The sequence below is a fragment of the Acomys russatus genome, chromosome 8 (genome assembly GCF_903995435.1).
Source record: "Acomys russatus chromosome 8, mAcoRus1.1, whole genome shotgun sequence".
In the NCBI taxonomy this organism is placed as follows: domain Eukaryota; kingdom Metazoa; phylum Chordata; class Mammalia; order Rodentia; family Muridae; genus Acomys; species Acomys russatus.
In genome coordinates, this window is record NC_067144.1 from 75,471,481 (window position 1) to 75,497,013 (window position 25,533).

General features: G+C 47.0%; 1 protein-coding gene and 1 pseudogene across 1 annotated transcript in view; both read right to left on the reverse strand.

The window, feature by feature from the left end:
* Window positions 1–25,533, reverse strand: part of LOC127192954 (40S ribosomal protein S19-like) — an 877,505-nt pseudogene that overhangs the window by 491,040 nt on the left and 360,932 nt on the right.
* Dscam (DS cell adhesion molecule) overlaps window positions 1–25,533 on the reverse strand; it is a 574,658-nt gene that overhangs the window by 448,283 nt on the left and 100,842 nt on the right. Inside the window, exons 3-4 of the mRNA XM_051150389.1 lie at window positions 18,950–19,267; window positions 2,856–3,002 (exon numbers count right to left, since the gene is read on the reverse strand). Coding sequence (XP_051006346.1) covers window positions 2,856–3,002; window positions 18,950–19,267 — 465 coding nt within the window. The remainder of the gene's footprint in view (window positions 1–2,855; window positions 3,003–18,949; window positions 19,268–25,533) is intronic.

Here is a 25,533-nt window from a genome sequence, read left to right on the forward strand (position 1 = left end):
GAAGACAGTGGGTCGGAGTCCGCCATATTTAAGGGGATGTGGGGTTTGTGGCATGTACCTGTCCTGGGCACACAGAGCTCTATACCTCTATCCACTGTGCCAGAGGCTGAGAGCCAAGGAGAAGCCATGTGAGATGGGGGGTGTCCAGGGGACAACAACGGAACCATCAGACATTATGACCTTTGGGGTCATTATTGGAGTCCTAGCCTTAGGCTTCCAAAGTATTCTTTGCAAAGATAATATGGAAGAAATGAACTCGCTCATGTCCTGGAACTGCAAGAGTACAGAAGAAGCAGCGTTTGTCCCTGAGTGGGCCTCAGGCCACCTGCAGCCTCCATCTTCCCGCCTCTCACCCCCAACCCCAAAGAGGAGGTCGGTGTACAGCCCAATAGGCGGTGAGCTCACTGGGAAGGGCACATCAGAGCCCTTGGACCAGCCCTGCTGCTTCTTGCTTCTCTTCTCAGCCAAGATGAACAAAAGCAATGTGCTATACGACAGGCACCATTCTGTTGTCTCCTGGAGCAATGAATGATTCTAATTTTCTCTCAATGAAAAGCAGTTTGGAGAGATGTTCATTGAGCAAAGCACTGTCACTACAAGTGTGAGGACACACGCACACACACATGCACACACGCACGCCCGTGCGGGAACACACACGTGCACACATACCTTATGGAGAATATTTATTTTCCTAGTCAAGATTCCCAAAAACTCTCTGGCCCATAGATTTGCGCAAACCTGTTGCTCACATACTCAAAACACTGGGCTGCTCTGAACTCGAGTGGCCCCCAGGCCCTCAGGGCGAAGCCCCCCAGCATCCAGGAGACCATGGTGCCCAATGAGCAGGCAACTTGCTCTCATTACTGGACTTGTGACTTCCTTGATGAACAGAGATGACTGAGTCCCTCTCAGGGGCAACATGGCGAAGCCTCTCCCTCCCCCAGGGAAGATGCTGAGGTGAGGCCTGGAACAGATGTGCTGCTGCGATGGTGGAGTAGCCGTCAGTTCAGGCCCCACAGTGAGGGGGACAGTGAACATAGCTGCAGTGAACGGACAGTGAACGGTCCTCCTGGGATACGCTCTGCCTAGCTGTGTCAGTGAGAGGCGCCTTCCCCTCCAGGGATGCACAACCTAGTCCTGTCAGCACGGGGTCCTCTCTTTCTCCCTCAGGATGTTCTCTGCTTAGTCAATGTGAGAGCCTTACTCCTCAACCCTGAACAAAACAAACAATTGTCTCAGCACATCCTCATCAGCCATGCAGACCCCCAGGAGAAGTAAAGGCCATCAAACCGTGAATGCCAGCATGTTGAGGCACGCAGGCGAGTATTCATCTCACTGCCATGACTGAGGTCACTTCTGAGACTCAGGTTTTCCAGACCATAACAGATGACACAGTTAACGGCACTGCAGCAAGAACTTACCATCCACTGAGGTGTGATGGTTTTGTATCCTCACCAAGTCACTACTAACGCCAGGCGTGGCATCACAAGCCTGCAGTCCGAGCTATTCAGGAGGCTCAGGCAGGGAAATTTCAAATTCAAGCTATGCAGAGACCCTTCCCAAAATGAAAAGCACAAAAGGTCTGGGGACAGAGTTGTGTGCAGGATGCCTGCTGAGCTCACGTGTGGTCTGTGCTCAAACCCCAGAAGAGAGAAGCAACGAAAAGAAAAAGCAGCACAAATGAAAACAAAACAAAACAATAACAAAAACAAAAAACGAATCTAAAACCACTGGTCTGCCCTATAGCTCTTCGATGTGTTTTCAGGATGGCATACCTTCATTTTAACTAGGGTCTTTCAAGCAGCTGTTTTACATGAAGTGACAGTGATAGACTTCACCCAGGTAATTAAGAAGTAGAAACAAAAATAAGGTAATCCCACAAAGGGCAGAGCTACAGCTTTTCCTATGGACTAACAGGATGCCATAGCTAGCCATGGATGGCACTGGATTGGGGGTGGGGCTGTGTCTGTGCCTATGTGTCTGTGCCTATGTGCACATATGTGTGCTTCTGTGCATATGTACACACTCCTGCAAGCTCCTGCCCTAACTTACAGAGACCACTAAGAACAAAGCTGTTGCTTCCTGAACATCACAACACACCGTGCATCAGAATTTTCCCCCACAGCAACACATTTTTAAAGACATCGGAAGTCACTGTGGAAGGAGACACAAGACAAGAAACCTGATTGCTGTGTGTCCAGGTGGCCTTTCCAGGTCAAGAGCACAGGGAAAGAAGTCAACTTGAATGCTGCTGCTGGTGCTTACACTCCAATGGTCTCCCACAGACTGAGCTGGTCTGGCATTTCCAGACACCCACTACAGGACTAGAAGTCATTCCCATACAAACATATGCTTCTGCGTAGAACACAGACTCTCAATAGAAACAGTGAGTCCAAGGTCAGTGATACGACGCTGCTCTTACCACACCAGAAAGAACCAACATAACAGAAACCTAGTTTTCGGTTTTCACACCCCCAGTTCCAGAACATCAGCACACCCGCATCAATAAAGTGTTTCAGGCACACAGTACTCAACTTACCTGCTTTTAAAAGCAGAAATAAAAACCACAGTTTCCCATAAAAGTTAGGGCTGTGTTAACAGTTAATAGTACATGTAACTTATGTCCCTTTATTGGTCAATTCTGCAGTGAGTAGGGGGATGAGACCACCATAGACAAGCAGCTATGGCGACCCCACGCAATGCACGCCACCAGGGTTATTTATAATATGGAGTCGACCAAGGTAAACCCATCCTTTGACATAATCAACAGAGGTATTCTTCCTCACGTCACACAGAAACGGAGGCCCAGTTCCTACGTTGGGCAGCCTTATGACGGGCAGCGATGTTCGGCCTACCTGAGACAAGTGAAACCGTGTCTTTCTCCCATGAGACGACAGTGACGTACGCCTCCACCGAGGAGGGGATAATGCACTTGAACACCGCAACATTGCCTCTCATGGTTTTCTGGTCCTCCACACGCACTGTATAGGGCTCCCGTAAAACTGGAAGGCAGAAAGAGCACGCTTGGTCAGATGCTTAGACAATAAACCCATTCCCCGCCAAGACGTTCTAAGGCACAGAGCGTGGCACACAGATGGCACTCGCGTCGCACGGACCCTGGGAGGGAATCGGCAAACGTAGCCATCTGTCTCTCATGGCCCAGTTAAACAACTGCTTCATTAGCAACACACTGCACCCTGCTCTGAAGGACGGAGTCTAACCTGAGACGCTGGACCAGCCCTCTGTGGCATCAGAAGGCAAGATGGAAGAGGAGGGCAGGGCTCTAGCTTCCCTGAGTCCTCGCAGACCAAGCGACAGTAAGGAATAACTCTGTTAGTAAATGGACACAAAACTCAAGGCATCCAGGATGGGGAAACCACGGTGGGGGAAAGGCTTGTTGTGCAGCTACAAAGAGCTGAGTTCAAATTCCCAGAGCCCAGGTACAGCTGTCAAAACAGCTGTGGCCCCAGTGCTCCCAAGGGCAGATGGGAGGCAGAAGGATCCCCGGAACCTCACAGGCTGGTTAGCCTGATGTGTACGGTGACAAAATGACGGACCCACCTCAAGCAAAGTGGGCAGTAAGGACTGACACGCAGAGCTGGTGCCCTCTGACCTCTACACCACGGCACACGGGCACACCTGCCCTCACACGGATGAATGTGGAGGCTCCACCCCTCCCCTCCCCCTCCCCCTCCATCATCTCACACACACAGGTGAGAGAAAGAAAGGGGAAGCCTTGAAAATAATATAACAAGGAAAATAATTCTTAGACATGAACCTTTCCCAGATGTTTAAAACCTGGGTGGAAAGCCGCCAGTGTTCTGATAACTGTCCAAATACTCCTGATAATGGGAATATTCCAGAAAGAGTCCAGACGGACTTCTATTCACATTTGGCACATTAGAGCTCATGGGGTGCCCAGTGCCTACTCAGCATGCCCAACTGCCTGGGTTCAAATCTTTGTCCTGCCCGCCGTTGCCTGCAGGGCGGAAGAAGGCCCCAGCGCTGCCTGCACCAAGCACCTGCCTAGGACAAGGTGGCCGCTGAGGCAGGTTTGTGTCTGCTGAGCAGCCTAGGTGAACCCACCTGCCCAACAGCTGGAGATGGACCCAATTTCTGTCCCCAGGGTAATGAGTTAATGATAAACTCTGCTCAAATTATTCCTCTCTGCGCCAACTTTATTCCCCAAGTTTTAAAACAGGCACAATGGCGAGGACATTGTCCTAGTCTTCGTTCTGAGCCTACAGTTTTCTAGCTTGGCAATGAAACCTCTGTCTGTCCGTCAGTCAGCTCCCTCGAATGATGTCACTAAGTGGACAAACATGGACCAAGGAAAAAATGGTCATGAGAATGATTTCTAGGTAGGCTAACACCCCATCAAAGAGAGGGATGCTCCCAAGAGAGTGTCCAATGGGCTGAGGGCATGGCCTCTGATTAGGAGACTGCCTGGGGCAGCCAGCAGTGACATGCTGGGTGTCTTCACAGAAGACACTGCATTTACGACACTGCTGCCTCTCAATCATTTTATTTTACAGTTTGTTCTTCAAGGGTCCAAGCATATTAATGCATCCTCTTTTCCCTTATTCTCTGCCCCACCCCCCTTTATTTCCCTCCCGCCCTTATCGCTCCTGGTCCTCCTCACCCGCCCCCTCCCCATATCAACATTTTACTCTATCTTGAAAGCCTCGGTTCTCATTTTAACATTCGTGTCTGATTTCTTTTTTTTCTCATCTTGGAGAATCTCTTCATTCCTATCTCAACCAAAGGGATCCTTCCAGCTTGAGGACTCTTCTGAGATCCTGCCCCTGCCCTGAGTGTGGTGTGACCTGGGGGCTCTAGGTAGCATATCAAGCTTGTGTCTGCCATGAGAGGTCCATGGGGCACAATGGGGAACCCAAAGGCTTGTCCTCGTAGGCATCACGTGGCAGGGAAGGGGTGCCTCTGTGTAAGCAAATGCCTGGAGCCAGGGAGAGCTAAGGTCCCATCCCCACCTCGGAAAGGAACCACAGAGAAGAGAGAATGGCTGACTCAGCAATGACTGAGAACTCAGGCATCAAGAGAACATCAGACAGAGGAGAAAATAGGGTGAGGATAGAAGAGAAAAGGGGGGATGGGCCACAAGCAGAGTGAGGCTCAGGCTCCTGAGAGCCTGCTAGGTCTGTGTCTCATGTGCTGCTGTGAATCAGGCAACTTTCTAAAACCTCCAGGACACTTAGCCTCTCACCTCATACCTCCTCATACCTCACGCCTCATGCTATCCATGTCTCACACCATTTCATACCTCATGCCACCTCGTGCCTCCTCCTGCCTCACACCTCTCACTTCACACCACTTCACACCTCACTTCTCATGCCTCACACCTCTCACTTCCCACTTCCTCACACCTCATGCCTCCTCTCACCTCATGCATCACACCTCCTCACACTTCACACCACCTCACACCTCACCTCATATTTCATACCTCACACATGGTGATGTTTATCAGAAATCAAGTCTAGGAAGCTAATCCCCATGTCGCGAGGAAAGTGAAAATGCTACCACAGAGATACAGGCAGCATCTCCACAGCCTGCTTATCATAACTAGGGTTACTGTTGCTATGATGGAACACCACGATCAAAGCAACTTGGAGAGGAATGGGTTTACTTGGCTTACACTTCCACACTGTAGTCCATCACTGAAGGAAGTCAGGGCAGGAACTCAAGCAGGTCAGGAACCTGGAGGCAGGAGCTGACGCAGAGGCCATGGAGGAATGCTATTTACTGCCTTGCTCCCCATGGCTTGCTCAGCCTGCTTTCTTATAGAACTGAGGACCACCAGCCCAGGGATGACCCCACCCACAATGGGCTGGACCCTCCCCCACCAATCACTAATTAAGAAAATTCTCTACAGACTTGCACCTACAGCCTGCATTTTCTTAATTGCAGTGTCTCCTCTCAGATGTCTGTAGTTTGTGTCAGGTTCACGTGAATCTAGCCAGCACAACTAACCCCTTGTCGACTTGACACACATACACATTGTTGTTAAGCCACAACCTTTCCTTCTCTGCTCAGCCTCGCTAATAAAAAAAAAAGTCACAATATAAAACACTTCTACAGACTGAAAATGTTCCACAGCCTTACAAATTCAAACCATTTAAAAGTGTTCTCTTTTAAAATCTAAAGTCTCTGTAAAACTTAAAAAAAAAAAAATCTCCTTTTTAAAAGTGTAAAGTCTCTCAACTATGGGCTCCTATAAAGTCAAAAATAAATTAAACACTTTCTTACTTCAAGAGGAAAAAAACCAGGGCACAGTCACAATCAAATCAAATCAAAGCGAAGCCAAACTCCGGCAGTGTGAATAACTCACTGTCCGGTGTCTGGGATTCATTCATAATCTCGTGTCCCAAGGCTCCACCCACTTTGGCACACACAGCTTCTCTTCCAGGCAGCCTCCCCTCCACTGTTACTGCTGTTCTTGGCGGCCATGCCATGGTTCCGGCATCTCCGAACTCCTGGGGTTTCTGTTGCACCTGGGCTGCACTTTTGCCAATGGCCTGTCTTCATGGTGCCAAGCCTCAGTTTCTCTGTGTGGTTCCTTTAATTCTGGGCTTTCAACTATGACTGAGGCTGCACCTTCACCCATGGCCTCCCCTGGCCTCTCACAGTGCCGGGCCCCACCTGGGTGACTCTTACACTACCAAGTGTGGCTGGCAGCACGAGGTACACCCTTGGCCACTTCTGGAACACAGCTTCTGTGTGCTGACCCTGCGGAAACACTTCCCAGAAGACTTCACCTCAGTGATGCTGGTCCCTTCTTAATCGCTGCTGTTTTCTCAGCTCCCGCTGACCAGCACTGAGTGTTCCAGTAACGAAACAGTTTCTCTTCAACGATGCTTGGCTCTTGTTAATCACAGCTGACTCCTCAGACCCAGCTGACCAGAAGCAGATTCTTATCTCAAATGATGCAATGGCCGCAATGGTCCTTCTGTGGCTCTCAAACTTCCCTCTGGAGCGCCACAAGCCGGGACGCCATCCGCTGAATCTCCCCCACGTTCTCATCTTCCACACTCCCACAGACCTTCTCATCAGGGCTTGACCACGCAAGGGCTCTGCCAGTCCAAAGTTCCAAAGTCCTCTCACGACCGTCCAAAAACACATGGTTAGGCCTGCCACAGCAGTGCCCATGGTCCTAGTCCCACCTTCTGTCCTAGCTAGGGTTCCTGTTGCTGTGATGAAATGACATGGCCAAAGCAGCTTGGAGGAAAAGGTGTAATTTGGATTATACCTCCGTGTGGTAGACCATTACTGAACGAAGCCAAGACAGAAACTCAGGCAGGCTGGAACCTGGAGGCAGGAGCTGATGCAGAGGCCATGGGGGTGGGGTGGGGTGGGTGTGAGTGGGTGAGGTGGGGGTGAGGGTGGGTGTGGGGCTCTGCTTAGTGTGTCCTCATCCCGCTTTGCTATAGTACCTAGGACCAGTTGCTCAGGGATGGCACCGCCCACGAAGGCCTGGGCCCTCCCCTGTCAGTCACTAATTAGGAAAATAACCTATAGCTGGATCTTATGGAGGAACGTTCTCAAGTGAGGGTTCCTCCTCTCAGATGACAACAGTCTGTGTCAAGTTGACAGAAACCTAGCCATCATACTATGCAAGGTGGTTCCCTAGGCCTGAGCTTCAGGGCCACAGGGTACATGGTAGCCAACTGCAGCCTATTTCATGATACCAGCCACGGCCCAGCTCCTGGGAGGCCCTTCATCCTCAGGAAGCTATACACACTGTGGAGTGACTTCTCTTCTTTAATGACCCACGGGCCAGCTCTAGTGCAAAGAGCTACCATGAGAGTCAGGATTTTAAACGTCTGTGACTTTCGCTCCTCTCTGCTTTAGTTCAGCTCCAGATTCTAAAGCGTTGTTGCCACTTGGTTCACTAACACCTTGTGTCCAATACACACACACACACACACACACACACACACACACACACACACACACACACACACCATTCATTCTAAGATCCATGCAAAAGCCATCACAGGGGCTGGGGATGCCTCAGGAATGCCTGCAGGGTACATCTAAGTACCTGAGTTCAGATCTGCAGCACCCAGATATAAATTAAGTAGTGCTGGGGACAAGGAGACAGAAGATGCCCAGAGCTCACTGGCAGTCAGCCTCACAAAGTCAGTTCAGTGAGGGACTCTGTCTCCAAAAATAACTTAGAAAACAACTGAAACATATAACATTCACCTCTGATCTCTACCCTCAAGGGCATCCATGTGCATAAAACCTCATGAATGCAGGCACACATGCGCACGCATACACACACATATACACATGCACAAGTACACATACACGCACATACACATAATCACACATGCACATACACACATGTATACGCTTGCACATGTACACCATTATAGATATTTCTGACACAAGCACATAGCAAATGCTCAATCAGTGAATACAGTCATCCCTCAGTATCTATGACCCTGTGCCAGCTCCAGTGAACCTGGGAAGCCAATTCTGTGGATACCTAAGTGTTGTAGTTTGGGTTCTCCCTAAAAGGAGAGGTTTAGGGTTAGGGAAGTGACCCAGGAAAAGCTGAGGGAGTGGGATACAGGGGTTCAGAGAAGACATGTACAGAAGTGTGGCTCGTCAATGGAGTCCCTCTCCCACCCCCTTTGCAGCCCAGGACACCTCCCACATTTGTACAGAGTAGGTCCCAGCAAAGGCTCCGTGCTGGCCCAGCAATGATGCTCTCAGGACTCCAGTCTTGCTTGCATGCCACGGTGCCAGTCACCAAGCAGTCCTCCAGTCAGCACCAAGCAGTCCTCCAGTCAGCACCAAGCGGTCCCCCAGTCACCAAGCGGCCCTTCAGTCACCAAGCGGTCCTCCAGTCAGTCACCAAGCGATCCTCCAGTCAGTCACCAAGCAGTCCTCCAGTCAGTCACCAAGCAGTCCTCCAGTCAGTCACCAAGCGGTCCTCCAGTCAGTCATCAAGCAGTTCTCCAGTCCCCAAGTGGTCCTTCAGTCCCCAAGCAGTCCTCCAGTCACCAAGCAGTCCTCCAGAGGCTGCAGGTCCAAGCTCAGAGTAGCTAGTACAGATGCTGCAGATCTGGACCAGGCGCATCCACACCTCCGCAGCAGCCACTCAGGTCTTCCTCCATTAGCCATATGAGGTGTGAGTTCGGGGTGAGAGGGAGAGACTGCAGTGACTACCCAAGGACAAACCAGGACTACTTCCCGAGCGAGAGAAGCAGAGAGGTGTAGCTGGGCGCGTCTCTCCCTTCACTGCTGACATACGTATCTAGCAGGCAGCACCCCTTTGAAACATGATTTAAAATAACACACACACACACACACACACACACACACACACACACACTTTACATCCCAATCATAGCCCCCTCCCTTTTCTCCTCCCAGTCCCATCCTCCCTCATTCCTGTCCCTTCTTCTTATTCTTCAGATAAGGGGAGCCCTCCTATTAATGCACACCAAAATAAAAAACTAAAAATGTGATTCAAAACACATCAGAATGGGAAAAAAGGGGGCTCAGATGTAAATTTTCACCCACCACACCAGTGTCATGCCTGCATGTTGTTATGCTTCCTGCCATGATGGCTACAGACTCACACTCTAAAACTAAGCAAGCCCTCAACTAAACGCTTTCTTTTGTTTTAAAAAAATTCCTGTTTTACTGTGAGAATTAACATATTTAAGGTTTGATCAAGGTCATCTATACAATTTCTAGGGCAAAGAGAAAAATGAAATTTTTGCTTCAGTTAAAAGATATTAAAATATAAGGGCTGGAGAGATGGATCAGCTGTTAGGCACACTGGCTGCTCTTCCAGAGGACTTGGGTTCAGTTCCCAGCACCCACATGGGAGCTCACACTTGTAGCTCCAGTTCTAGAGAATCTGCTGGCCTCTTCTGGCCTCCACAGGCACCGGCACACACACACACACACACACACACACACACACCCACACACACACACACACACACACACACATACACACACACATATACACACACACACACATACACACACACACATACACACACACACACACATACACACACACACATATATACACACACACACATACACACACACACACACTCACTCATACGGACTGATGAATCTAGGTGAAATCAATATTTTTAAAATATAAAGATTTTAAGATGTACAATTGTCTTTCTTTGTGGCCTTTCTCTCATCTTGTTTTTATTTGTTACTTAATGACATACTCCTGAGGACAGAGGGACAATCACAAGGCAAAGAGGGGCCCTTGTCCCACAGTGAGCACTCTGCGCCAACTGTGAGGCCCCCTACCCTGACAGCACTAGCTGCTGGCCTAACCATGTGTCCAGCTCCTGATGGGAAAGCCGGTCTCCTCCACCGTGCGGCTGCCCAGCAGGAGCACTAGGACATCCCCAACCTCCTTGCTAGGACAGTGACTATGCAGCCATCTGGGAAAAGGGAGGCAGCTGTGGCTCAAGGTACCAGGGGTCAGAGGGACAGCAAAGGTCACCAGGTGGGGCATGGAGATGCAGCCTCCAGGGATGCCAAGGGAGAGCAGCTAGAAGCCCAACCTTGCGTGGAGAGAGACTCCACGCCCTCACCACGTGCTCCTTTATCTCTGTGTATTTTCTCCATCTTCACCTTTCTAATCTGCCTTTTCTTGTTTTTGTATTTTATTACGTTAGGCAACAATAATGATCTAACAAAATATGCCTTGGAAATGGTTCCTTCTAGTCCCGGAGAGATGGCTCAGTGGTTAAGAGCACTGCCTGCTCTTCCAGAGGTAATGAGTGCAATTCCCAGCAACCACATGGTGGCTCACAACCATCTATAATGTGATCTGATGCCCTCTTCTAGCCTGCAGGTGTACATGCAGATAGAGCACTCATACATAAAATAGATAGATGATAGATAGATAGATAGATAGATAGATAGATAGATAGATAGATAGATAGATCTTTGGGTGCTGGAGAAATTGTTTCTTCCAGGCTAAGGTTTAGCGTTCATGCCCCTAACATTATCTATCATTATCTATAGTGAAACAGAAATTTTAAATTCTGATAGAACCCAAAGTAGTGATTTGTTCTGTTACAGATTATGTAATAGGTAATGTCACTTCTAAGAAATATTTCACACAAGACCTCATGGATTTCCTGCCATCTCTATCCAGTGATTTTCATAACTGCTGCCTGATGTTTAGATGCAGGGATCACTTTGAGTTCGTTTGAACATATATGTTTAAGGCCTGAATCTACCTTAATTTTTAATGTATGGATATACAATTTTATCAGCCTCATTTTATTGAGACAACTGTCCATTATCTATTCAATTATCTGGGCATCTTTTGTCACTTTTTGATATCCTTTTATGTTTGGATATGAACTTCATTCTGCTGTACAACTTATGTTTATAGTCATTATTCTTACAATAAATATTAAAATGAATGGCGTTTGCTGTCCTGAGTAGTTGTTCATTTTCTAAGATTTTTGCCATTCTCTGCCCTTTATATTTCTCTATGTGTTTTAGAAGCAAATGCTGATTTTTGTTTTTCAAAAGCCTTCTGGGCTTCTTAGCTTCTCGTGAATTCACAGACATTTTAGAAAGAGGCGACACCTTAAAACCAAACTCCAGCTCATGGGAAAATTGTATTCGCCCTTTAATTCTCCTTTAATTTCTGTCTCCTTTAGTTGTTGCAGGCTTTTGTAATTGTGCATAATGTTCTTTCAGTTTGGGGTGATATTTATTCCTAAGAATTTCCTGGTTTTGATTTTATTGTAAATAGTACTTTTAAACTGTCTAATAACTGGGCATGTATCCTTAAGTTTGTAAGTGTTGAGCTGAATATCATGGTTTTCATAAGCCCACTTATTAGTCCCCACAGTTTTAAAAAATACTTCATATCAGATTTTCTACAATCATAAAATTATATTAGCAAAGAACTATGAGTTGTTTTTAATTTGAGGGGGCGGAAGGCGCATTGTATGTTGGCATTTGGCGTATATGTGTGTGTGTGTACAGGCATGTGGACACCTGGCTTGACGTCTGGAGTGTTTCTCAATCACTTCCTATCTTATTGATAGAGGGAGGGTCCCTGCATGGGTCCAGAACTCACTGACTCAGCTTGCTGCGGAGATCCCACTTCTGCTTCCCAGTTGAGTAGCAAGTGGCCACCGCACCCACTGGGCACGCGGCAGGGATCCCAACACCTGTCTCCAGAACTGCACAGTAAGCTCTTTGATTACTGAGCTGGGTCCCCACCCTAAACTTCTGTCTTTGCAACATTTTATTTCTTTTTCTTGTCACACTGTCCTGGTTACAACTTCGAATGCAGTTCTGAGTAGAAAGAGCCAGAGTAGACGCTGCTATTGCTCCTGACTTCTGGAAAAGCATTTACTTACTCCCTGGCCATCATTTCTGGTGTTAAACACACCTGGATTTCTGCCTTTGCTAGAATGAGAAATTTGTCTGGGATTTCTGCTTCATGATCATAAGATGTGGGACTTGCTAATAATTTTCTGTATCACTTGACGTTATCTCTTTTTTTTTTCACTTTTAATATGTCAATAGAGTGAATTTACTAATCATTTTTCAAGTCTGGGGCCATTCTTGTGTTCATGCTCCCTGCGTGGACATGGCATATTCTTCTTCTATGTTATTCAATTCAAGTTGTTAAAGGTTTGAGGAATTTTATATCAACACTTGATCAAGAAACACCTGATTATAGTTTTCTCTTTTCATAATACCTGTGTCATGTTTAGGATCAGCATAATGTTAGCCTAAAATGGTTTGAAAAAATATTAATTCTTATTCAATTTCCTGGAATATTCACCTTAGAATTTTTATTATTTCTGTCATAAACGTTTATTGAAGTCAAAGTAAATCTATATGATCCACAGAGTTTTATCATAGGAAATATTTGTTACAAATTCAATTAATTCTTGAGTGAGTTTTGAGATTCTGAGTCTTTGGCCAGAGTGATCATTTCATATATGCTGTCAAGCTTACATACGTGTATATATATATTTGTTTTAATATTCACGTATCATTCTAACAGTTCTAAAACACGTCATGTCCTTCCTAGTGTAGAGAAGTCATCCCTCTCGCTCCTGATTCGGGCGCCGAGCCCTCTCTCTTTTTCCTTTTTCCATCTGACCAGCAGTGTGTAAATTTTATCAACTTTTTTTAAAGATCTCATTTCTAATTCCATGGAATCCTCTAGTGTTTCTGGGTTATTCTCTCTGACCTTTGTTTTCTCTCTGGTATACTTTTAGTTTCTTCTTTATACTTAGGTATAAAATGAGACCACCATTTGGAACCTCTCTTTCTATGTAACGTCCTAAGTGCTCAGAACTATCCACTGTGCCCTGTGCATTGCTTTGATAAGATTCCCCCAATTATTTTTGTAAGACTTGTAGTAATGTGACATCGTAATAGGTCTCACTATGACATTTTCATATGACACATGGTGCATTCTGACCCTATCCACCATGTTAGCCTCTCTTGTTCTCTTCAACCCATCCCATCTCCTTTCACATTCATGTATATTTTATTTCTTCAGTGACCCAGTGAGGTCCATCTAGGTTGCTGACAGGAATGTGAGATGTTATTGCAGAAACATGAGCCTCTTACTCGTGGTTTCGGTACTCAAGACAATGTCCCTCCCTCAACAGCTGTTAACTGCCAGCAGATTCTCGGGAGGGACGGGGCCTTGTGAGCCCATTCTCTTTCCAAAGCATGGTACAGGTCACATGGAGGTAATCAAAGCTCCTGCAAGCCCAGGAGAGCATCAAAGCAGCATCACCCCACCCCTATCCTCCAACTTACCCCTGCTTTGCTTGTTGTTTCTTATGTGTGAATACGTTTCTATAAACTCATATGTGGGTACCCACAGAGGTCAGAAGAGGAGTAGTTGTGAGCCACCTGACATTTTTCTGGGAGCCAAACTCTCTTGGCCCTTGAGCTGTCTCTCTAGCCATAAGATGCATATCATTTGGAAAGGTACTTAACACCCAAATATTTGGTCAGTTCACAGAGACTTGTTATAACTTTCTAATTTAATTCCACTGCACTCAAATGGCATGCATCATGTGACTTGATTTAAGGGACATCTGAGATGTATTGTGTGCTGCAGCAAATGCCTGTGTACCCCTGGAAGAGAAGGCACGCGTGCTATTATGAGCTGACCAAGGTGACCAGTGATCGCGTCCGAGGGCTCTTTATTCCTGTTTGTTCTGTTTCTGCTTTTATCGATTATGAGCAGAGAGGGGCACGGAGCTCCTCAGCTGTAATTCTGATTTGCCTTCTTCTCACTGACGTCGCGCCAATTTGCACACTGCATTCTTTGATGTTCTGTTATCTGGTGCATAAAATGATGCTAGCCGTGCCGTCTTAATCAATTTATCTTTTCAACCGTGTGAAATGACCTCTTTAGTTGTGTATTATTCTTGGATGTAAAACTTACTTGTCCACGAATAAAGGGTAAATCCACGCCATCTTGCTGGTGTTGCCCTCCCCTGGTTTGTCTGGATGACCACGGTATTTCCTCTATCCTTTTACTTTTAACCTATTTGCTGTGACTCGTGCATGGGGGAGAGTGTGCCCGCTAAGGGTCCATGGTCTGGAAGCTTCCTCCCCGGTGTGATGGTGATGACAGGTGTTGAGAGATTAATGAGGTGCACTATAAGATGACTGGGTTAGCGATGGCAGAGCCTACGGAAGGGACCAATGTGCCTCTTGTGGGAAGCCGGCCGGTTCCCACGAAACCAAGTTGCTATGAGAAGAATAAAGCTGGTCCCGCAACTTAAGTCTCTTGTGTGCCCGTGTAGTAACTCCTCTTTCATTTTCTGCTACATTCTGACCAGGTTAAGATGCCTTCACAAGGAGTAGCCATCCTTGCAGCCCTCAAAAGTGTGAGCTGAATAAACTTTTTTTCGAGAAACAAAGTCTGTGGCATCAGGTATCGTGGCAGCAGACAAGAGGCTAGTAAACCCTTGTGTCTTTGTGTTTCAAGGGAACTCCCCTCAAGCAGCGCCAAGCTCAGTCCTGCGGCTGACACAACATGAACACATGTGACCCCACCATCCAGCATTTGTCTCTGGTTCCTTTACTATCACTGGCCTCTGCTTATTTTTCTTATTTTCTTTGTTTTAGATTATTATTGATTTAGACTTATGTTTTTATATGTATGAGCGTTTCATGTGCATGTATGTCTGCATACCGTGTGTGTGTGTGTGTGTGTGTGTGTGTGTGTGTGTGTGTGTACAGTAGCTGCAGAGTCAGAAGAAGGCATCAGTTGAAGTTACAGTCGGTAGGTGAGCCACCATTGTGGGTGCTGAGAACAGAACCCAGGTGCTGTGCAAGAGCAGCCAGTGATGTCTTAACTCCAGTCTCAAGTTTTAAAAAAATTTTTTAATGATGATTATTTCTCGTCTTGGTTACATCAACTGCTGTAATGCTTTGGTTAGTTTGAAAATATCACTTTATACTTAATAGTGCATATCTTTAAGTCATTGTCACCCCCGTAAATGGTACTACGCCACGACATACTTAGTCAGAGACTTGTATTGTTAGATTTCCCCAGCTTTATGCTAGGTTTTAATGCTCCGAATGTCAGGAGTTCCCCTTCTGCACACCGCACAAGACATCAGTATCATCTTTGCTTAAACATTCAATTATGTTTTACATGATATAAAACTAGTGCCGAGACTAATCAAAGGTAGGTAAATTCTTCCTAAACTGGCAAAGTACCCTTCTTCCTAAAAGCACACACAAAATGTTTGCATTAAATACAGCAAGAGGGGCAGTGTTCAGGGACCTGACCAACTCTCAGGAAATGGCTTAGCAGTGGCCCATGTGCACCCAGTCTTTGGACAAGGAAGTATTTTACATTAGATCTATTACTCCAAGTTAATGAGGCACAGTAAGTAGAAACACCTTCACTTTCAAGTGCCTAAAGCCTGAGTCAAGATCATTCAAAGATGGTAAGGACAAGAGAGGTGTCATGGTGGAACATGACTGGCCTGCTGCATCCATGAACCCGGACTGTAACTGTGGTTACCTCCATAAGACCTGCACAGGGTCGAGATGTCCAACATTTCAGCATGGACTGGGAGAGGGTCACAACCATCACACTACTCAAGCTGAGGAGATACTGGCAGCTGATGGCTAGCTGCTCATGAAGGGAGAGTGGTTTTCCTCAAGAGTACAGCCAGTGATAAGATCACTATGCACCAGAGGACGCCCTTGATCATTGGATATACAGGCAACAGTAATTGGACTCAGTGGGTTATTTAAAAAAAAAAAAAAACATGAAGGAGGGTGTTGGGCTGGATCCAGGAGGAACAGGAGGGAGAAATGGTATGGGGGAGGGGACAAATATTATCCAAAAACATTATGCACATGCATGAAAATTTCAAAGAATAACTTTAAAAATAAAATAAAATAACCGGTGAATATTGATGAGAATTTGAACCCCATGCTGTGAAAGAAAAAGCGAGGCTGTGATGGGTCATTCCAGAATAATCCCAACAGCAGACTAGAGGGAAGATTCCGTTGGGTGGCACAGGTGACCCCATGAGAGAAAACCCTTCAGCTCCATGCTGTGCTTCACTGACAGAGGTAACAGCGTGTTCCTCATCTGCCCTTGGAGACCCACGTGAGTCTGTCTTTACACAGCCGGGAAGCAGCATTTGCAAGCATTCAATAAACAATCTAAAAGATCACAGTGGCACTGGGAGGGTTGCTCAGTTGCAAAGCCCGGGCCCAGCATGTGAAAGAGTACCCAAGCACTGAAGAATAATTAAATGAATAGAAACAAAGGATTAATGCAAACACAATGTTCATAACAGAAAGCAAAACTAAGTAAGGAAAGATGAGGAAACATGAGTGTCCATGTTTCAAGTTCCAACTGGAAAAGACATGTCAGTCGCCATCAAACCAACACCAACCATGCAACTATGTGAAAGGGGCACCAGGCACACTGGTGTCACTTCAGACCCTTAAAACCTTTAGTATCTAGCATAAGCCGTTGGTTCTGTGACAAATTTGGAGGATATTGAAGTGAGGGGGCTCGAGTGATGGCTCTGTGGGTAAGGCGCTTGCTGCCCGAGTGGACATGAGTTGGGAGCCTGAGAACCCATGTAAAAGCTGCGCTTGGTAGCACATCTGTGCAATCCCAACGCTGGGGGTTGGGGGGCAGAGGACAACAGAGACAGGCAGAGACCTGGAGCTCACTAGCCAGCTGGCCTATGTGAATCAATGAGCTTCAGGCTCCTCAAGAGGCCCTGTCTTAAAAAACAAGGTGGGGAGTGACTGAGGACACCAGTGTAAGTGTTCAGGCAGTTGGTGCATATGTACCAACACTGCTTACACCTACAACACTCAACCCACGCAAACACAAGTGAGCACTGAACACTGAATGAGTCCACCTGACAGAAAACCCAAGCCAGAAATCATGGATCCACACACAAAGAAAACTATCTGAAATTCCAGGTCTTTCTATAGGTGTATTTTGCAGGCTATAAATAAATGCTCTTAGCACCTTGCAAATACGCTCAGCTGCCAAAGGGATTCGCTTGTCTGTACTTGTCAGGCTATGAGGTCCCTACCCAAATTTCGTTTTCTTTATTTTAATAACTTGACACATTGCATGTTCCCAGCTCCTGATTAAAGGCAGTCTGCCTTTTCTTAAGTACATTCTTTGGAGGTTTGGGTGCTGAGGAGCAGGCAACATGAGTCACTGTCTAAATGCATGATTGCGTCTACCAAAGTGATCAGATGTGGACTGTCCAAACAGCACATACTTAGCTCATGCCCCAGTATCTTTCATCTGCACCTCCTCACCCACTGTAGAAAATGACTCTTAAGTGTCCAACATTGACCAAGTCAGCCATCAGGAGCACACCCAGTAACTCCTTCTGTTATGTCACCCTCCCCATGCAGTTTAGAGCTAAACTTTAAAACAAACAAACAAACAAACAAACAAACAAACAAAAAACCCTAATTCTGTTTACTAACAGGATTTTCCCAGCTGGGGGCTTGCACTGTTGACACCATAAGAATGACATGGCATGTCTTGTGCAGAAAGCCCCTGAGGACTATGAATCCTTCCCCTCAGGCAGGATCTGGGAGGTGACTTTGGAGCAATGATGGCTTTTAAAGCGTACAACATGTAGTTAAGAGGAACGCATTTCCGCCACATTTGACGCCCCAGGAATGTGAACACAGCCTTTTCAATGCCAACAGGAAAGAAAGGTTATTGGATCAACTCTGTCTCCATTGTGGCACATATTTATGCCAAGTTTGTTTTCCTCCCTCCCCGCCCCTCCCTTCAGATGGGGTAAGGAATGGACAAGCAGGGAAAAGGGAGGAAGCACACGCAGGTGTGAGCCACTGAAAACACGAGTCAAAGTACCATGCTATGTAAATACAATAAAGTTGACGTGGATTTAATGACCATTGAATGCATGTGAGCATGAGTGTAGCTAGCATTTGGACACATATGCACATACACACACATACTCATGGCAAAGGGCAAGTGGAAGACATCAGGTCCTGCTCTGTCACTTCCTAACTTATCCCCCTGAGACAAGACCTCTCTGTGAACGCAGAGCTAGGTCAGCAGCCACAGAAACCATAGAGACCCTCCTGTGCCCGCCCGTCACAGTGTTGGGGTCACAGAGATGTGGCCACATCTGGCATTTTTATTTGTATGTTGCTGGTAACATACACACTTAGGTACTCGTGCAGGGCAGGCACTTCTTTACCCTGGGGCCTTCCCCTGCAGGCCACAAAACAGTACTTCCTAAACTTAGACCCAGCAGTGAAGGAATGTTGCAACCATCCACGTCAGCAGTGTCCTCATGAGCTGATGAGGTTTTCCCAGGTCCCCAGCCATTCTGGCCGTTCTCCTCCCATGCAAGCAGGCCCAAGGAAGAGGGTCACTCACCAGCCTTGATGTGGACATCCTGGCTTCTAATTTTCCCTGAAGGGTTTTCGGCTGTGCAGTAGTACGTATTGTCATGGATTAAGGTGCTGAAGCTTGAAGGGGGGAAGGGGAAGATTTGGAGAGTGCCGTTGGGGTGGACGTGGCGGATCCCGGGGACATCGTAGATCTCCTCGCCCGTCGCTAGGTACCATCTGAGAGTCACAGGAGGGATGCCTGCAGCCGGGCAGGGCACCAGCGTCCCCGACGTGCTCGCAAACACTACCTCTTGCAGCGATGCATTGACAAAGTAGAGGCTGGAGTGGGGCTCTTCACTGAAAACTGCAAGAGACAACAGAAACCCCGTCATCAGGCGGTCAGCCTCGCCCCTCAGGGTTACTCTGAGAAAACAGTTGAGGACTCCACTGAGTCTCAGATACTCAAAATACTCATATTTACTCAGAATACTCCAAAGAACCTGAGTCTGGGAGGTAGGGAGAAATGCCAGGTTCATACTCCGTACGCAGCAGACACTCTCAGCATGCCCATGGCCTTCTCTGTCTCTCTGTAGACCACAGCTGGACTTTGTATTAACTTTAGATGCAGGGACACCCCTCCTTTCCTCTCTAGGACCCAAGTCCCCTGGAGACCAGGGCCTGGCTGCTCTCACTATCTTCTAGGGGGCATGGCCCAACTCTGAAGGGCCCTCCATAACAGGAAGCAGGGAATGAAAGCCCCATAGCCAGGCCTGGGATTGAAAGCTCCCTTTACCATCCACACTGAAACCCATCTTTGGATGAAACAAGCCACAATTTTAGAAGGTAAAAATTAAAGATGGCATATAAAACATTTTAAAAGAGCGTGAAACGTCCTAGCAGCAATGCACATTTTGTTGGAAAATTGTGGCATTAGAGCAGGCTATGACACCTCCGCCCACACCTCTACCCAGCAGCCTTTGCTGCAGCATGGATGCTTGTCCTTGGGGCCTTTCTGCCCACATGCTTTGCCTATGGAGCTACACCATGCCAAATCACACAGAACTACACATTCTCTATAGAGGTCACGGGGCATGTCTTGGTGGTGCATAGTTGACAGGACATGACTTTCAGAACTATTCTCCTCATCTTTCTGTTTAAATCATTTCTGTTTTAATGCCCTCCAATCAAACATCTGCAGACCTGCCCATACACATCCTTAAAAACAAAACAAAACAAAAAAACTCATTTAGAGAGTGCCTTCATTTTACTCCCTGTCAAATACAGGCAGAGTAGTGTTTACAGGCAAAACAATGAAACTCAACCGCCAGAGCCCAAAATGCAAACATGTATAATTACAGTGGACAGGGTTGGTCAGACGTCCTTCTTTCTAAAAGCAGATGCACACCCTGACATGAGGGGGCATATAGTAAGTAGCGTGGCCTGCAGGTAACCTGGCTGGAGACTTCGCTGTCCTAGTATTGACTGGGTCGTTATTAGTGCTCACTCTTATACAGATCTACAGTGAAATGGAGCAAGCAGGGCAAAGAGAAATATAAAATGTGCAGTCTAGGGAGAAGAGGGGCACCAGAATGGGTAATGACGGAGCCAAGTCCTGAGTTCCTCGAGATAAAAAGTTTAAAGAAAAGCTTGATGTTAATGGAACAGAGGGAGTGATGACCTCAGGGCAAGCTAAGCTTCCAGCCTGTGAAAAGGAATTAAAGGGAAGATTAAGAACTGAAAGAAAACCATCAATGAAAGAAAGCCAATGCAAATGTGATCCAAGGAGGGCCCAGGTTCCAGCCCTGGCAAGCAGAAGTAGGCAGCTTTAGCCAAGAGGTTCTGGATTTAAAGTCAAGAAAGGGGTTGTGGACTCTCTCTCTCTCCCCAGTTAAGGAGAGCCTCTGAGGTCACGCATGTGGTGGGGTGTCCCTTCATGGGTGTCTGGAAAGGCCGTTGCCTGAAGCTCTGAAGGTGAAGCCTGGATTGTGTTGGAGAGTTGAAGAAGCCAAAGCTATGGGGAGCCTGCCAAGGGAAAGCTGCAGGCCAAGCATGGAGCCGGGCCAAGAGAGAAGAGCACGGTGCAGTCAACAAAGCTGAGAGGAGAGCTGAGGAGCACTTTGACACCCAACATGGAGAGGCAGAATTTGGAGCTTTCACTGTTGGGTTTCACCAGTCTTGCTTTGGTCCAGTATTTCCTCACTATGCCCCGCCCCCACTTTCCTTTCATTTGGAATGGTAATATATATTCTGTGCCACTGTATGTTGGAAGCATGTGGTCTGCCTTTTGATGTTAATTTTACCGAGGGTTACAGTTAAGGGATTGCCTTGAGTCTCAGAAGAGACTAGACATTTAGATAGTGTTGACACTGTGAAAGACGCAGGGGAGTTTTTTAAGTTGGGCTAAATTCATTTTACATTATGATGATATGGCTGCAGCCTAAGGGGGTGGGGGTGGGGTGGGTAAGATTGGCCTCACAGATTTACATGTTTCCTTGCTTAGTCTCCAGACTAAGCAAGTATGGTTTCATTGGCATAGGTGTGTCATTGGCATAGGCTTTGAGGTTTCAAAAGCCCACACCAAGCCCAGTTCCCTCTCCTGAGAGGACTGGACATTACAAAAAGGCCCTTGGCTAGAAGCATGTAGCCTCCAACAGCACCTGCTGCCTCTACAGGCACAGGCCAACCCCGATTAGAGTCATGTAGCCACAGATAGGATTCCCCTAGAAGCCTTTAAAAGAGGCTGTGAGTTCCCCCTTGGGGTTGCCATCATTTTGATTGGTTGGCTGACTCTGCATGCAAGCTGTTTCTGCAGAATAACCACTCGTTTTTACATTCTATTTGAGTCTGGGGTCTTCAGTGATTTTCCGACCCTTACACTCCCTCTCCCACTGCCTGTGGATCAGGATACAGAGCTCTCAGCTACTTCTCCAGTGCCTGCCATGCCTGCCATGCCTACCTGCCTGCCATGCCTGCCTGCCTGCCATGCCTGCCTGCCATGCCTGCCTGCCTGCCATGCCTGCCAGCCTACCATGCCTGCCTGCCTGCTGTCTGCCTGCCATGCCTGCCTGCCTGCCATGCCTGCTTACCTGCCATGCCTGCCTGCCTGCTGTCTGCCTGCCATGCCTGCCTGCCTGCCATGCCTGCCTGGCTGTCTGCTGCCTGCCTGCCTGCCTGCCTGTCTGCCATGTCTGCCATGTCTGCCTGCTGCCTGTCTGCCTGCCATGTCTGCCTGACATGCCTGCCTGCCTGCCATGTCTGCCTGACATGCCTGCCTGCCTGCCTGCTGTCTGCCTGCCTGCCATGCCTGCCTGCCACTGTTCTCTTGGCCTTTATAACAACTGACTAAGCCTCTGAAACTGTAAACAAGCCCCCAATTAAATACTTTCTTTTATTGGAGTTGCCTTGGTCGTGGTGTTTCTTCACAGCAATAGATACTGAGCATTGCTAAACTAAACTCTTCTTGTTTTTCATGTTTCTTAATCACATCAGGCGGTCACCTCAAGCCGCTGGCCATGGCACCAGAAGATGTGTTCTTGTACTGTGCTGTGGGGTACTTCTCAGAACACATCCCTATCACTGGTTCACACAAAGACTATTTTATGAAAGCTTTTATTCTGTAAAAGTCTATGTGCAAAGTAACTATGACTAATCAGTGTCCACTCGATTGAATGTAGAGTTTCTGGGCACACCTCTGAGTGTGACTGTGTGGGTGGGGCTTTGACAGAGCTGGGAAGAATCACCTGGAATGTGGCTGGTGCTGTTCCGAGCTGGGGTCCTGGACTAAATCTAAAGGACAAAAGTAACATCTACTTCTTGACTATGGATCCAGGATGACCAGCCACCTCCCACACCCACTGTTATGACACGTCCAACTTGATGGGACAGCAGCCTCAAACTATGAGGCAGAATAAGCCTTTCCTTCTTCAAGTTGCTTTAATGTTGTGTTTGTCACGGCAAACGAGGAAAAAAAAAAAAAGTAAGCCATGCAGTGATATAATTTTACCAAAGTCTAATACTTAGCATTCTAAAAATGTCTAACAAATGCTGCTTGTGCCCCGTGTCTCCATTACCTCATCTTACACTAATGCAGCAGTGCAAATACCTATTTATAATCTGTCAGTCTTTTGGAGTTTTTCTCATGGAACTTCGGTTTCACAAAACTACACCTATTTTAAATATACCGGAATCATCATTCACAATGACAGAACAGACTAATTTATGGAAGCTGAGAAACCAAGAGATTCAAGACGAGCCTCAGCCCTTCACTGTGGAGGTGACTGTTTGCTCCCACAAAGCCTACACAGTCTAGCTGAGACATGTCAGAAGACGTCATCAATCAGCGCATCTCCGTGCTGGTGGTGGACAGCATTGCACATCCATTCTCCAACACTTCCTTGAAGCCAACGGCAGATTATCTATAAGCTTACAGATCTAGAGTTCAGGGGAGCTAGTGCCATGTTGACCATAAGGTCCCCTATGGCACCAATGGTACCATATGGACACAAAGGTGTCTGTTGGTTAGTGACAAACTTCTCCTGGGTTCTAAGATATTAAAGACCCTGTTCTTTGGTGCCCGTATGAGCTGTAACCTTCTGTCTGGGAAAGTCCTATCATCATCAAAGAGAGACAGAGGGATAGTTTTCTCCCTTGTAAAATATCCATGACTGCATGTTCATGGCCTCGTTCACCCTGGCTTGGTTGGTGCTGGGTTTGTTCACTTGGAAAAGCACTTGCCTTACAAGAATAAGGGCCCGAGTTTGATACTCAGAACCCATGTTTAAAAGGCTAGCTGTGGTATCACAGGCTCTCAATCTCAGTGCTAGGAAGACGGAAACAGGAGGATCCTGGAGCTCACTGCCCAGCCAGCCTAGACTACCTGGCAAATACCAGGACAGTGAGTAACCTTGGCTCAACAAAGCTAAAGTAGGGACCAGCAAGATTGCTCAGTGGGTAAAAGGGATTGCCCATGTAAATCCGATGGCCTGATTTTTGTCACAGATTCCACATAAAAAAGGTCAGATGTGCTGGCGTGCATCTGTCATCCCAGCGCTCCCATGGCAGGATAGGAGGGGAAGACAAAAGAACCAACTGGAAGCTCACAGACCAGCTGATCTGGAAAATACAAAACATGGCAGACACAAAAGAGACCCAACAACAAAGGGGGAGAGAGAGAAGTGATTCCCCAAATCTGTCCTCTGACCTGCACACGTATACACCTGCCCATACACACCTGTGCACACATACGCACTCATCTACCACATGGCTTCTTTGAGCAGGAGCACCATCAAACACCACTGTCAGACAGTGGACCATGATGGTGAGTGAGTGAGACGGTAAGGCACGGTCCTACTTCTTAGGCAAATAGACCATCACGTGGCCAGTCACTCCAACACTGTGCAGCAGCACCATGTCCTTATAATGGGAGAGCAGATAGGGGCGAAATGGAGGCCATATGTCCCCTACAGCCTGTTCACTCTGCCCTTGCAGGACACTCAACAAGCCATGCAGATGTCATTCCGTGCAGCCTCAGCATCTGCCGTGTCTCTCAGTTACTATAATAATGTGGTTGATTTCCTTCTATGAAACCCAGTCTTGGGCCAGCTTTGTGCATGAGGCTTGGGCTTCTCTAGGCATCTGATGGGGGTCATGTTTCTTTCTCTTGGTGACCCTGGGCCTGAGCACGGCTAAGGACAGCTGAGCCAGAAGGAAGGATAGCTGTCATTCCTGAGGAAAGTATGGAGAAAAACACATTATCATGTGAAAGTGAGATCCTTTGAGGGCTCGCCAGTGAGTGAAAATCTTCAGCATAGCAGCCTAAGTGAGAATATGGAAATCACCACCAGCTAAGAGATCTGCTCAGATCAGAGCAGAGACTGTAGTTCAACAGCAGCTTTCAACTCAAATAAAAACGTGGATGCTGGCACTGCAATTTTACATTTGAGCTTTCTAAGAAACTGACATTACCCCAAACATATTGTTAGGAATGAGGTGACTGTCATTCTTCAAGGCTAATTAATTCCACCCAGATTTCCGGGGATTTTTTTCCCCCCGCATTAATCTTCTGCCAACTCAATTGTGTGTAATGTGAACTAAATAAAACCTGGTCATGTCTGAATTTATCCCTCTCTACTCTGAAAGTAGTCTTTCCAAGAATAGACAAATCTTTGAAACTATAAATGTATAGAAGAAATATTGCTCAATTAAATGCACAGTTTGTTGTTAAAGGCCACATTCCAAGAACCAGCTTGTGAAATGCTCTAAGTGATTGTATAAAAAGATAAAAAATACAATCTTAGTAAGGAGATATGTGGAGAGCTCTGGTCACTCCATAGTTTTAAAGCTTTTCATGCCTCTTTGACCCCACACCACTGGTCTCAATAGGACAAATCCAAACATGGTGGTGAATGCCTCTAGTCCAAGCTCACAGGAGGCAGAGGCTGGCAGATCTCTGTGATTTCAAGGCCAGCCTGGTCTACATAGTGAGTCCTAGGACAGGCAGGGCTACTTTTTAAAAGGAAAGAAAGAAAGAAAGAAAGAAAGAAAGAAAGAAAGAAAGAAAGAAAAGAAAAGAAAGAAATGGTACGGATTCTCCAACCTCAAGAAAAAGGAAGGCCAGATTTGTTCAATCTG